The sequence below is a fragment of the Panicum virgatum genome, chromosome 1N, assembly GCF_016808335.1.
Source record: "Panicum virgatum strain AP13 chromosome 1N, P.virgatum_v5, whole genome shotgun sequence".
NCBI lineage: Eukaryota > Viridiplantae > Streptophyta > Magnoliopsida > Poales > Poaceae > Panicum > Panicum virgatum.
Window position 1 is genome coordinate 5,567,403 of NC_053145.1, and position 11,115 is coordinate 5,578,517.

At 51.3% G+C, this 11,115-nt stretch overlaps 2 protein-coding genes across 5 annotated transcripts; one reads left to right on the plus strand and one right to left on the minus strand.

The window, feature by feature from the left end:
• The first annotated feature begins 5,052 nt into the window (after positions 1-5,052).
• On the plus strand, positions 5,053-7,868 carry LOC120654804 (bZIP transcription factor RISBZ4-like). 2 transcript variants are annotated; one of them, XM_039932466.1, is made up of 6 exons: positions 5,053-5,428; positions 6,016-6,118; positions 6,490-6,652; positions 6,831-6,906; positions 7,054-7,179; positions 7,285-7,868. In XM_039932466.1, the coding sequence occupies exons 1-6, from the start codon at positions 5,252-5,254 to the stop codon at positions 7,579-7,581; spliced, it is 942 nt and encodes a 313-aa protein (XP_039788400.1). In that variant the 5' UTR covers positions 5,053-5,251; the 3' UTR covers positions 7,582-7,868. The 2 variants fall into 2 exon arrangements, with proteins under 2 accessions (XP_039788400.1, XP_039788399.1); XM_039932465.1 differs by having other exon boundaries at positions 5,066-5,428; positions 6,487-6,652.
• Positions 7,869-7,914: 46 nt separating this feature from the next.
• LOC120654795 (protein ALTERED PHOSPHATE STARVATION RESPONSE 1-like) lies at positions 7,915-10,686 on the minus strand. 3 transcript variants are annotated; one of them, XM_039932449.1, is made up of 4 exons: positions 9,465-10,686; positions 9,188-9,330; positions 8,888-9,111; positions 7,915-8,811 (listed from the first exon to the last, which is right to left on the minus strand). In XM_039932449.1, exons 1-4 carry the CDS (start codon positions 10,348-10,350, stop codon positions 8,046-8,048), a joined length of 2,019 nt encoding a protein of 672 aa, XP_039788383.1. In that variant the 5' UTR covers positions 10,351-10,686; the 3' UTR covers positions 7,915-8,045. The 3 variants fall into 3 exon arrangements, with proteins under 3 accessions (XP_039788383.1, XP_039788385.1, XP_039788384.1); XM_039932451.1 differs by having other exon boundaries at positions 8,005-8,831; XM_039932450.1 differs by having other exon boundaries at positions 8,005-8,780; positions 9,465-10,685.
• Positions 10,687-11,115: the final 429 nt, after the last annotated feature.

The following is an 11,115-nucleotide window of genomic DNA, read 5'->3' on the forward strand; positions in this document are numbered from 1 at the left end:
TCGTCCTCGAACCTAACCTTCCGACCTTGAGGAAGAAGCTCGTATAGGCGGCAGAATGTGTCAACTGAAATGGGCCCTCTGAAAGACTTCACGGCCCAGAAAAATTTTGACAGCATGACAAAAGCATTTGGCGTCAACTGATGAATCTTCACCTTGAAATGGGCGAGTATCTCTGGAACCTTCGGGTCAAGAGGAAAATGCAGCCCGGCGACAAAGAAGTCGCAAAACACTACACACTCCCCATCTCGAGGGTCTGGCATCTCCTCACCTTGAGGTGGGCGACAAACTCCTGAAGGAAAGTACTCTCGCTAAACATACGACTCGATAAGAGCCGCAGACATGAGCAAAGGTCCAAACCTCAGAGTCGGGGCAGGCTTCTCCTTCTTCATCATCTCCAAAGGATCGGCGTCCACGTTCGACAAGGATTCTTCCCCCTCCGAAAGAAGCTCCGCCTCTTCGGACGAAGCAGCACCTTCGGTAATGTCTTTGGCAGTAATATTAACTCTGGCCATTCCTGCGGCAGCACACAACACCAATAAAAAACTTACAAACAGTGCAAACAACGCGAAGATCTTCCGTCTTGCAGATCACAAAGCCAAGTCGTTGAAGCAAAAAGCTCGAAGCTCCTGGTAAATCACAGTACTCCACGTGGCAAGCTAAAAAATCCGGCAGAGCTTCGCTACGATCAGAAGGCGTGAAAGCGACGCCTCACCCCCCTCCCACCTTATATAGGGGGGGTGAAAGTGAATAGTAACAACAACGGTAAAATCGAGAAAGATACCAAACGTCACACAATGAAAAATCGACACATATATAAAAGTTACCTTCGGCTCGTCCCAACCTCCGACGGAGGGAGACGTTTTTTGGTTGCAAGTGATAGAGGCTTCGAGGGTTCGGCCCGTCGGATTCGGCCCTCGCCCGCGAGGGGCTACTGTTGGGGATCACCACCGCACATACCGAAGGTTGTCCTAGACTGCAGGACGAAAGCCGAAGGTACCGAAGGTCGCCAGAGCCCGGAGGTCACCCTTCCGGCCGAAGGTCAAGTGATGCGGTCGAAGGTCTTCGGATGAAACCAAAGGTCCTCGAAGCCCGAAGGTCACTCCGAAGACCCGAAGCCTCAGGGACTCTCCATAGAATCAAGAGGGCTCCCGAAGGTCCGGCACTAATCCGAAGGTTGTAGAGGACCTTCGGGATAGCTTCCCGAGCACGAATCGAATAGAGTAGACAACTTACATTCCAATCTGTAAAATGACCTACGGCCCGGGATATTCGTAGAATATTCTGAGCAGGTAGGGGTATTGAGGTCATTATGTAATAAAGGTTGGGGGTATAAATACCCCCTAACCAACCTGTACTCGACACGTGCATATATGAGGGCGAAACTCTGCCACCCCGCTTAATTCTACCTTCGTGTATGCATTTTACTTGGGTCGTAAAGAAGCGTAGAACCCAACAGGCAGGGCGGTTGGCGGCAAGGTTGCCGTCGGCCGTGGGCGGCGGTGGGAGGCGACGGCCTTCTTGTTTTGGGTTGCTGGGGTTCGCCGAAGATCCCCGGCTATAGAGGGAGGTCGGGGGCTGCCGGCCGGCCCCGCGGAGGTGACGAGCGCGGCGCGGCGGCGGGGGCGCCATCGGCCGGGCGGTGGGGATGGCGGTTGGGCAGGACGGGGGCGAGCTGCAGCGACGAGGTTCTGGCGGTGATGGGGGAGGTCGAGACGGTGGCGGCGGATCTGGCGGCGTGAGCCGCCGGAGATGGGTAGGGCGGCGCTGGCGGCGGGGGCGAGCTCCGGCGATGAGTTAGGGTGGTGGAGGTCAAGACGGCGATGGTGAATCCGGAGCCGCCGGAGACGGGCAGGGCGGCGCTGGCGGTGGGGGCGAGCTCCGGTGAGGTAGTCGTTGGAAGAAGAAGCTAGGAAGAAAAAGAACAGTATACTAGAGGGGAGTTTGTTTGCTGCTAGCGAACGCGTGCCCTGCAGTGTCCCCCAAGACGAGGAGAGCCCTGCAAATGCCATCTTTTATTGAAATTCCTAACCATGTAGAGTACACAAAACCTTGGATATTTGCTCACATCATCCAGAACATTCCAAACCAAGCAGCACCTGGTGCACTGCACGGCGCTGGTTCCTGCGTTTCAGGTGTGTTTAGATCACTTTGCATTTTGCATTTTTAGAAGAAAATCTTCAATATTTCAAGTATTAAATGTAGACTAATCACAAAACTAGTTACAGATCTCGTCTGTAAACTACGAGACGAATCTAATGAGCCTAATTAATCCATCATTAGAGCATGTTTATTATAGCATTACTGTAGCAATTTAGTGTCTAATCACGTTATAATTAGGCTCATTGGATTCGTCTCGCGATTTACAGTCCATTTGTGTAATGCAATTTATTTTTTTGACTACATTTAGTACACCATGCAAGCGATTTACAAAAATTTTGTATTTTTCGTTTTGGGATCTAAACAAGGCCAAACCACGTAGCAAAAGGCAAAGCAGAAAGTTGCAGGCGCGCCAGCTACTGCCGCTCCTCTCCCGCCCTGTTCGGATGCGCTTGTCTGGCTGGGCTGGAGCTGATTCCGTCCGCGCCTCCCAACGTCGCTCATCTTCTGTTAACGAAAAAGAGAGAATTATTTTTTTTGTCTCCTCCATCCTCTCCTAATGTATGAGTTTTGGAATTAGTTTTGTAAACTACCTTTAATTAATACTCGTAATTAACTATCAAAGAATTTTTTAGAAACCAAAGGAGAAACCAAACGGGACCGGGGATAAACAAAGGAGATCCGGTAGGCCGCGACCCGCGAGGGCAGTGTGTGGGGCCCACAAGCGGACAACGCCGCCGACTCGGCCAAGTGCGTCACCTGACTCGGACCGTCCCTCCCTCCCACCGGATCCGCTGCGCCCACCGCCCGCGCCTCCTGTCACGCAGCGCGCCACGTGCGGCGGTGGCCACCGGGGGCGCGACACGTACCGGGCCGCAACAGCGGGCCCCCGTCCCGCGGGCGCCGTAGGGGATCTACGATACGCTGACGCGGACGCGGCTTTTCCCGTGGGGCCCTGTTTGGTTAGTCTAGTATCTGTTTAGATCTTTACTCATAAACTCGATAAACATAAAAAAAAAGTCACATTAAATATTTTGACACATGTATGAATTATTAAATGAAGTCTATTTATAAAAAATTTTTGTATGAAGAGGCTGTAAATCGCGAGACAAATCTAATGAGCCTACTTAATTCATGATTTGCAACAGTGATGCTACAGTAACCATCCGTTAATCATAGATTAATTAGCATCATTAGATTCGTCTCGCGATTTACAACCCATATGTGCAAAAAAAATTGTAAATAGACTTCATTTAGTACTTCAAATTAGCAAGATTCCATCGCAATTTTTTTTGCGTTGGAATTAAACACGGCCCTAGTAGCATGAGTAGCACAAACTTTGACCAAGAATTAGAACTACTAAATAAAATCAGTTTGCAAAAATAACTCCACAATCCCTGCGCTACTTCGCGAGACGAGTCCAATGAGACTTTTGGCCGCACAATTAGAGGTTGGTACTGTAGCATTAATGTGGACAATCATCGATTAATTATCGTCATTAGATTCGTCGCGAAAAGTTACACCAATCCGTAAAAAAAATTTACAAATAAACTTCATTTAGTATTTCGTACAGCCAAAATTCTTTTTTTCTACTCATGCAAGTGTCATCCAAACGGGGCCTGGGGGGCGGCCACGCGACGGCGATCCACGCCCCGTCTCGCCCCCTAGTCCCACTGGGCCCATTGACGCCGCTGCCCCACAGGCACGGGTCCCGCCCGTCAGTGAAACAGGACGTGGAGGATTCGGTGGCTGGGTTAGCCTTAGGCTAAAAAAATCTTATACGTATGGAGTAATAAATGAAGTTTATTTGTAAAATATTTTCACAGATGAACGTAACTCTTCGCGACGAATCTAATGACGGTAATTAATCGATGATTGACTACAGTAATGCTACAGTAACTAACCTCTAAGCGTGCGGTCAAAAAATTCATTAGATTCGTCTCGCGGTGAAGTGCGGGATTATAGAGTTAATTTTATAAACTGACTTTATTTAGTACCTGTAATTATTGATCAAAATTTGTACTACTTCCTGCACACCCAAACCAAACATGTCCCCAGAGGTCGGTGCGGATCCGAATCAGCTGCCATTACTGTGAGGAGACTGAGAGAGCGGCGAGTTGACCGAAATGCCCTCGCGAGACGGGCTCCTCTTTCCCGTGGCGCGAGGTGGTTTCGGGAACGGCGTTCCCCCGTGCCCCCGCTGTCAGTTTCGCGCAGACCTCGTCTCCCGTTTGGGGGGCCCCTGGCGACGCGAGGCCGCGAAATGCACACGGCGGGGGTCGGGGGCCAATGCATGTTCCCGGAAATGCCCTCGTATCTTTGATTCCCGAGAAGGATGTTTCCAGAGATGCCTTCCGCGTGTCGCGCCCAGATTGAGCATGACGATCGCTTTTCTGCAGGACTGCAGCTGCTTGGATTGGCTTCACAACTCTGCTGCAGGCTTCGAGCAGCTGCAGTCTGAGCCAATTTTACATCGTGGAGGAACAATTCACTGTGCATCGGTAGTCTGGAGTTGAAATGATGTGAGAGAAAAATATTGTTGAGCTGGCTGGAGTGGTGTGAGAGAAAAATATTGTTGGACTGGAGCTGGAGATGGCTGCCGAACCATTGAAAACAGCTGGAACCATTTTGGTAAAATTTTAAAATGGTTTGACTATTCAAGATTTTAGATTTTTAGAATGATTTATAATTTAAAACGGAAAGAGTATTAGACTACTAGTAGCATATCACCATCGACACGCATCTCTGTCTGCCTCTGTGTCGCCACATAGGCCTGCAGCGCCGGCCGGCCTCCCTCCCTCCTATGCAACCAGCCCGGACCGCACTACCGCCGTACGGCGACACGGCGGCGCCGCGGAGTGGCAAACTCGTAGATACCCCGCGAAAGCAGGCCCGGAAGACGCCGCAACCTGCTTTCCACGCCGGACTCCGTTCGCAGCCGGCCACCTTTCCTCCCTCCTTCCTCTGCTTTCGCTCGCTTCCGATCACCAGAAAAAGGCCTTTCTTTCCCGTCGCCCCCTCGGTGGTCGCTGCGGCGCCCGTCTCTAAAAGCAAGGCCTCGTGGGCGCCGACGCGGACGCAGCAGCAATTTCGGGAGAGGGCGAGATCGGCCGATCGCTAGCTAGCTAGCTACCTGCTGCGGGCCGGGGACGGGATGAAGAAGTGCGCGTCGGAGCTGGAGCTGGAGGCCTTCATCCGCAGCCGGGATGACGCCGCCGCCGCGGCGGCGGCGGCCGAGCACAAGCCCGGCCACGACATCGCTGCGCAGGCCGCGTTCGCCGCGGGCGTGTTCTCCCCCGGCGACCTCTCCGGGTTCAGCTTCGCCGACTCGGTGAGTACACAGCAGAGGAACTTGACTTTGCCTCGATTATATAAGCGAACTGGTGACCAATAAGATTAATGAATTCTGTGGTTGGTGATTACAAGTTCCTTTTGCAGTTCTTATTTTGTATGATGAATTGTTAGAATTTTGTCTTTTTCTCACATGCGAATGAGATCTTGTTGAGTTAGGGTGAGTTTGTCTCACTGAGTCACTGGTACATCTCTTCTTCCACTGATTTTGCTCTAGCGTTGTTTTGTTAGAAACATGCTTAGCGTTTTTAAGAATTTTGATTAATCTGATCACAATTGCTTCTTGAACCACAAACATGTTATAGCAAAGCCGGAGGCTTTAACATAGATGATAAATACATACTTATCATGCCAAAGTTCTAAGAACTGATTACGAGTTTCGTTCTAAAACTTGCATGGAAAATCGGTGTGAGATCTTTAAAGACTTCAGGCAACAGAAGTTCTAGGTTTCTCTAAACCTAGAACAGCCACATAGCAGAGTATTATTGTATTTTTCAGTGTTGGAGACCTTGACATGTGTGGATGAAGATGACTCCATTAAGTTTGCCTTTTGTTTTGTCCGAGCAGAACACCCTCAACGGAAGCATTCCTAATCACCTATGGTCCCATAACCACAACGTGAGGCATCCTGCAGTCTCCACGACAATCGAGTCGCAGTCATCGATCTGTGGTATATATTGCCGTGCATGGTTCCTCTTCAACATCTTCAGTCTTCACTAATGAATGCAATTAGTAGTTCAAACCTTAAAGCAAGAGATCTATCAAGACTGTGCACAGTGCTTTTGTGCTACATTTTTGCTACCTGGTAAAATCAGCTGCAGTTACTATAACTAGTTAATATAAATAGAATTTGGGCACTTGGATTGGATCTGTGACAATTGACTAGTTAAATAGATAATTTTTTGGGCAATTGGAGATTTGAGTAATAAGGTAGTGACATAGGTGTTGCAACAGACAAATTGAGCGCAAATAATTGTAAGGCGCGTAATATTCAATTCTTTCGTGTTTTATCTAGCTCACACCAAATCCAATCATTTGCAGCAGCAGCAGCAAGTCCAACATCAGCAACCAACCTATATCTGAAAGAGAGCCAAACTCTGGGGGGCACAAGTGGTTCAGATTCCGATAGCGAATCACTGTTGGATATCGAAGGCGGTCCATGCGAGCAAAGCACAAACCCACAGGACGTGAAGAGAATGCGACGGTATAGCAAGAGCAAGAACAACGCTCTGTCCAACCTTTTTTGTTCAATTATTTGCATCCCGTTGTAATTGTATCAACAAGAAGACCTGGAAGTTGATTTTTTTTTCTGCAATGAACGTTGAGCAAAGATGCTTATATAGGAGTCCAGTCTAACCTAAATTGATTGCCTCAAATCACAGGATGGTGTCGAACCGTGAATCCGCTCGGCGGTCAAGGAAGAGAAAGCAAGCCCACTTAGCTGATCTTGAGACACAGGCAAACACTACTACACTGCATTACTAGTTTACTACATGTGTTGTTGTTTTTCATAATGCTGATGCAGATGTGATTATGTGAAAAGTGCGGTACGTTGTTCCTTGAGTTTCAATCCGACTTACAAGTTGTGTATGTCCTTGGAAACAGGTTGACCAGCTGCGAGGCGAGAATGCTTCACTCTTCAAGCAGCTGACAGACGCCAACCAGCAATTCACAACTGCAGTCACGGACAACAGGATCCTCAAGTCAGATGTCGAGGCCCTCAGAGTCAAGGTGATCGTTGTTCATTGCAGAAATTAAATTATCATCATATTGTTCATCACAAAACCGCACTGAATATTCAGTCCCAGTTCTCTGAAACCATTCCGTTTGGTGCAGGTGAAGCTGGCGGAGGACATGGTGGCCCGCGGCGCGCTGTCGTGCGGGCTGGGCAGCCTGGGGCTGTCGCCGGTCCTGAACCCGCGGCAGGCGTGCCGGGGCCCCGACGTGCTGTCCGGGCTGGACTTCACCGGCGGCGACGACGCGTGCTTCGCGGGGCTGTCCCCGACGGAGCAGGTCCAGAACTCGCCGCTGCAGAGCCTCGCCAGCCTCGAGAACCGGATGAACAGCGAGGTGACGAGCTGCGGCGGCCCCGGCGTCGACGTCTGGCCGTGGGACGCCGGCCTGTCCAAGTGAAGAGGAAAGCGCACGCCGATGGCAAGCTACTGCCCTGTACGCGTATCGATATGCATTGGTACTATATATATATGAACTGCAAGTGTATGTCAGCTGCCATTGCTATGTCAGCTGGAGTCGTGAACTGAACGGACTTGAGTTTTTCAGAGTCCTCGTCTCGGTCGGTATATTGCCTAGTAGTTCTGTAATACACTAATACTAGAACTGAGTGGCTAACTAGCCACTCATATATAATTATATATGCTAAGAGACTGAACTCCGCAGCATAATTACTACTGTTTATGTCATTATATGTTTCTGATCTGATTGGAGTAGGTGTTCTGATGGATTGCATCACCATGTTGCCTTCTGTTTCATCTGATGAACAGAGAGGCACATCCATGGAAGTTCAGGTAAGTGACCAGAGTTCTCTGGCATGTGGCATCACAGTAAAACTAGCTCTAATTAGCAGGCTTCGAATTCTTCTAGTAATGGTGATTTACAAATGGTGATATCTGTACGCATACATGTACAGTTACAGTATTGCAGATGATTTGCACGGCTTGCAGGTTCACAACCGCAGGTTTTAGTTTTGGATCGATTCGTCGTCCCTTCCGGCCATCTCTCTCTCCCGTTCCCCCCTCGCTTCCATCTCCATCTCCAGCAGCAGCTCGTCGTACGCCGCGACGGCCAGGCCGCCGGCCTCGGCGATGGCCGCCAGCGCGGTGGTGAGCCCGAGGCAGACCTTCTTCTTGGCCTCTTCCTCGTTGAACCACTCCTCGCCGCCGCGCTGTCGTTTCGCGGCCGAAGCGATGGCGGCCGCCTCCGCCGCGACGGCGTCCACGGCCCTGGTCGCCGCGTCCACGTCCACGGACTCCACCGCGCGCGCCCAGCCCACGATCAGGCGCGGCATGTCCTCGCCATCCTTGACGCAGCTCCGCGCCCAGCTCCAGAGCGCGGCCGCGGACGAGCGCTGCGACTCGGCCCAGGCCTCCAGCGCCGCGCGCCAGCCACGGAGCTCCGCGCCGAGCGCGGCCGCGCCGGCGGCCGCACGCGTCGAGCTCGGAGGCGGCGGCGGGCCCCTGATACCTCCGTCGCCTACCAGAGCCGGCCGGGCGGCGGCGGCGGCGGCAGAGGACGTGAGCAGCGCGGTCGCCTCGTCGGCCGTGCGCTTCATCACTCTGTGCGCGTCGGCGATCACCCTCCACATCCTTGCCAACCTGATCAACGAACAAAAGGGAAACGGAAATTCTACAACGATTTCATCTTTCCTCTACCACGCACGATTAGTCCCGATTGATCTTTTCTTGCGAGGTCGAGCGCGTACCCTCGGACGAGCTGCATGAGCTGCGGCAGGAGCTCGTCGTCGCGCACCGCGGTGATCCGCTTCGACACGGCGTCGACGGAGGTGAAGGAGATGTCCAGCTTTGTCCGTAGGTCCCTGATGGCCGCCCTCGTCTTCTCGATGGCGAACGGCTCGGCGCCATTGGCGTCCTGGCTCCTCAGCAGCGCGCACTTCTTCTCGTACGCCAGACGGACTCGCTCCCCTGCCTTCCGTTCATGTCAGGAGACTTCAGTTCATCGATTTCAGAGCTGGAGTTGAATCGATGGAGAAGAACGCACGTACCCTGACTTCCTCGTACAGCCTCTTCTCCCACTCGTAGAGCCTGTCAAGGCTCTCCTTGTGGCTCTGGAACAGCTCGAACGGCTCCGGCGGGATCTCGGGGGCGCCCTGCTCCTCGCCGTCGTCCCTCGGGGCTGGTGGTTGAACTGTCTAGAACAGAGCAATGGTCAATGCAACCGTTCCCCATGGCACAAACTCTGTAGTACAATTCACTGACAGCAACTGTTCTTCAGATAAAATTTCTCAAGAGAAATTTGCGATGCAGAGAAATAGCACGTACCTCTCCTATGGTAGGGGACGACCTCCAGCAACACGGACACCTCACTGGCCGTGTCAACGATCTTCATGAAATGGCCCTGGATGTCCCGCATGGCCTCCGCCATGCTCGTCGGCGGCCGGTCGACGTACACGGTGAAGCCGGGGGTGCCACGCTGCTCCACATCAGCACTGGCCACCACTCGCAGCTCATTGTTCACATGATCCACCTTTCTCTCCTCCTCCTTTGGCGGCGCCACCTCCGGTGCCGCTGCATCCGCCTGTTCGCCCTTCTCTTCTTCTTCTTCTTCCTCCTCCTCCTCCTCTGTTTCGCCTTCTGGGTGATCATCGCCATAGTCGTCATCGCTCTCCTCCTCCAGCTCCGGTACCTGCTCGTCTTCCTGACCAACCTTTATGCCTTCTATGCCGTAATCCGTATACAGGTGATGAACGGTTGGCAAAGAGAAAGGGTCCCAAGAGCGGTCCCATCTTGACGGCTGCGGCGATAACGATGCGTCATTCATCGGATCAACCGATGAAGGACGGACGAACTGGTGATCCAGCCCGAAGAATCGGTCGATCGTGGCGGTCTCGACGGCTTCGGGGTCCCACTGCTCCACCACCGGGTGCACCGGAGCCCCCACCGGCCTCAGGCAGTTGATGACGAGAACCTTCTCAGGCGAGCTCGGGTGGTGCAGGCATGACGACTGCTCCTGCAGGAAGTAGAGGTGCTCGTCCTCGGCGAAGTAGTAGAAGAGGGCCATGGAGACGCGGCGGAGCGACTGGACGTAGGCGACGTGGGAGGAGGCCAGGAGGCCCCGCTGCGCGATCGCCTTCTTGACGAAGCTCTTGCGGTCGTGGCAGGTCTTCACGGCCGCCTCCTCGTCCAGCTTCGATGAGGAGCAGCCCATTGTTGGTGCCTGCTCCTGAATTGGAGCAAGAACAGGGGAAGATACTGGGAGTAATAGTGGTTTCCTTTTCGTATCAGATGCATGTAGATCAGGTATTGTTGGGCCATTGGGAGAGGGTTAAGATGCTTGGTTGTTTCGAGCTATGAAGAAAAGAACACTTCTTGGGCGAGGTAACTGAAAGTGCTTGCTTATCAAGACCTCTTTTCCTGACTTGTGGATCACGAACAATTGAGGATGAAGTTTAATCGGATTCTGAACTTCACCGATGAGGTAGGGAAACAAGAAGGGCTCTCAAGCTGCAAGGAATCTCGACATTATTACTGCCTTCACATTGTTTCTCCATATGCTTCGTGCAGTAGTGTACGAAGATAATCAAGAAAGGGTGTGTTTAAGATGACTTTGCATTTTGTATTTTTGTATTTTTGGAAAGAAATCTTCAATATTTAAAATATTAAATATAGACTAATCGTAAAACTAATTACAGATCTCGTCTGTAAACTATGAGACGAATCTAATGAGCCTAATTAATCCATCATTAGAACATGTTTACTGTAATATTACTGTAGCAATTTAGTGTCTAATCACGTCCTAATTAGGCTCATTAGATTTGTCTCGCGATTTACAGTCCATTTGTGTTATGCGAATTATTTTTCGACTACATTTAATATACCATGCAAGCGATTTATAAAATTTTTGCATTTTGCGTTTTGGGATCTAAACAGGGCCAAAAGCCATTCAGATCGGATATTTTTTTGTGACTTTCAA

Bases quoted from the DNA above. Each gene is read 5' to 3' on its own strand.
- LOC120654804 (XM_039932465.1), top strand. From the start codon at position 5,252: ATGAAGAAGTGCGCGTCGGAGCTGGAGCTGGAGGCCTTCATCCGCAGC. The intron at 6,907-7,053 runs GCAAACACTACT...CCTTGGAAACAG, and splicing joins TAGCTGATCTTGAGACACAG to GTTGACCAGCTGCGAGGCGA. The intron at 7,180-7,284 runs GTGATCGTTGTT...CGTTTGGTGCAG, and splicing joins TCGAGGCCCTCAGAGTCAAG to GTGAAGCTGGCGGAGGACAT.
- LOC120654795 (XM_039932449.1), bottom strand. From the start codon at position 10,350: ATGGGCTGCTCCTCATCGAAGCTGGACGAGGAGGCGGCCGTGAAGACC. The intron at 9,331-9,464 runs GTACGTGCTATT...TGTTCTAGACAG, and splicing joins CGTCCCCTACCATAGGAGAG to TTCAACCACCAGCCCCGAGG. The intron at 9,112-9,187 runs GTACGTGCGTTC...CATGAACGGAAG, and splicing joins GGCTGTACGAGGAAGTCAGG to GCAGGGGAGCGAGTCCGTCT.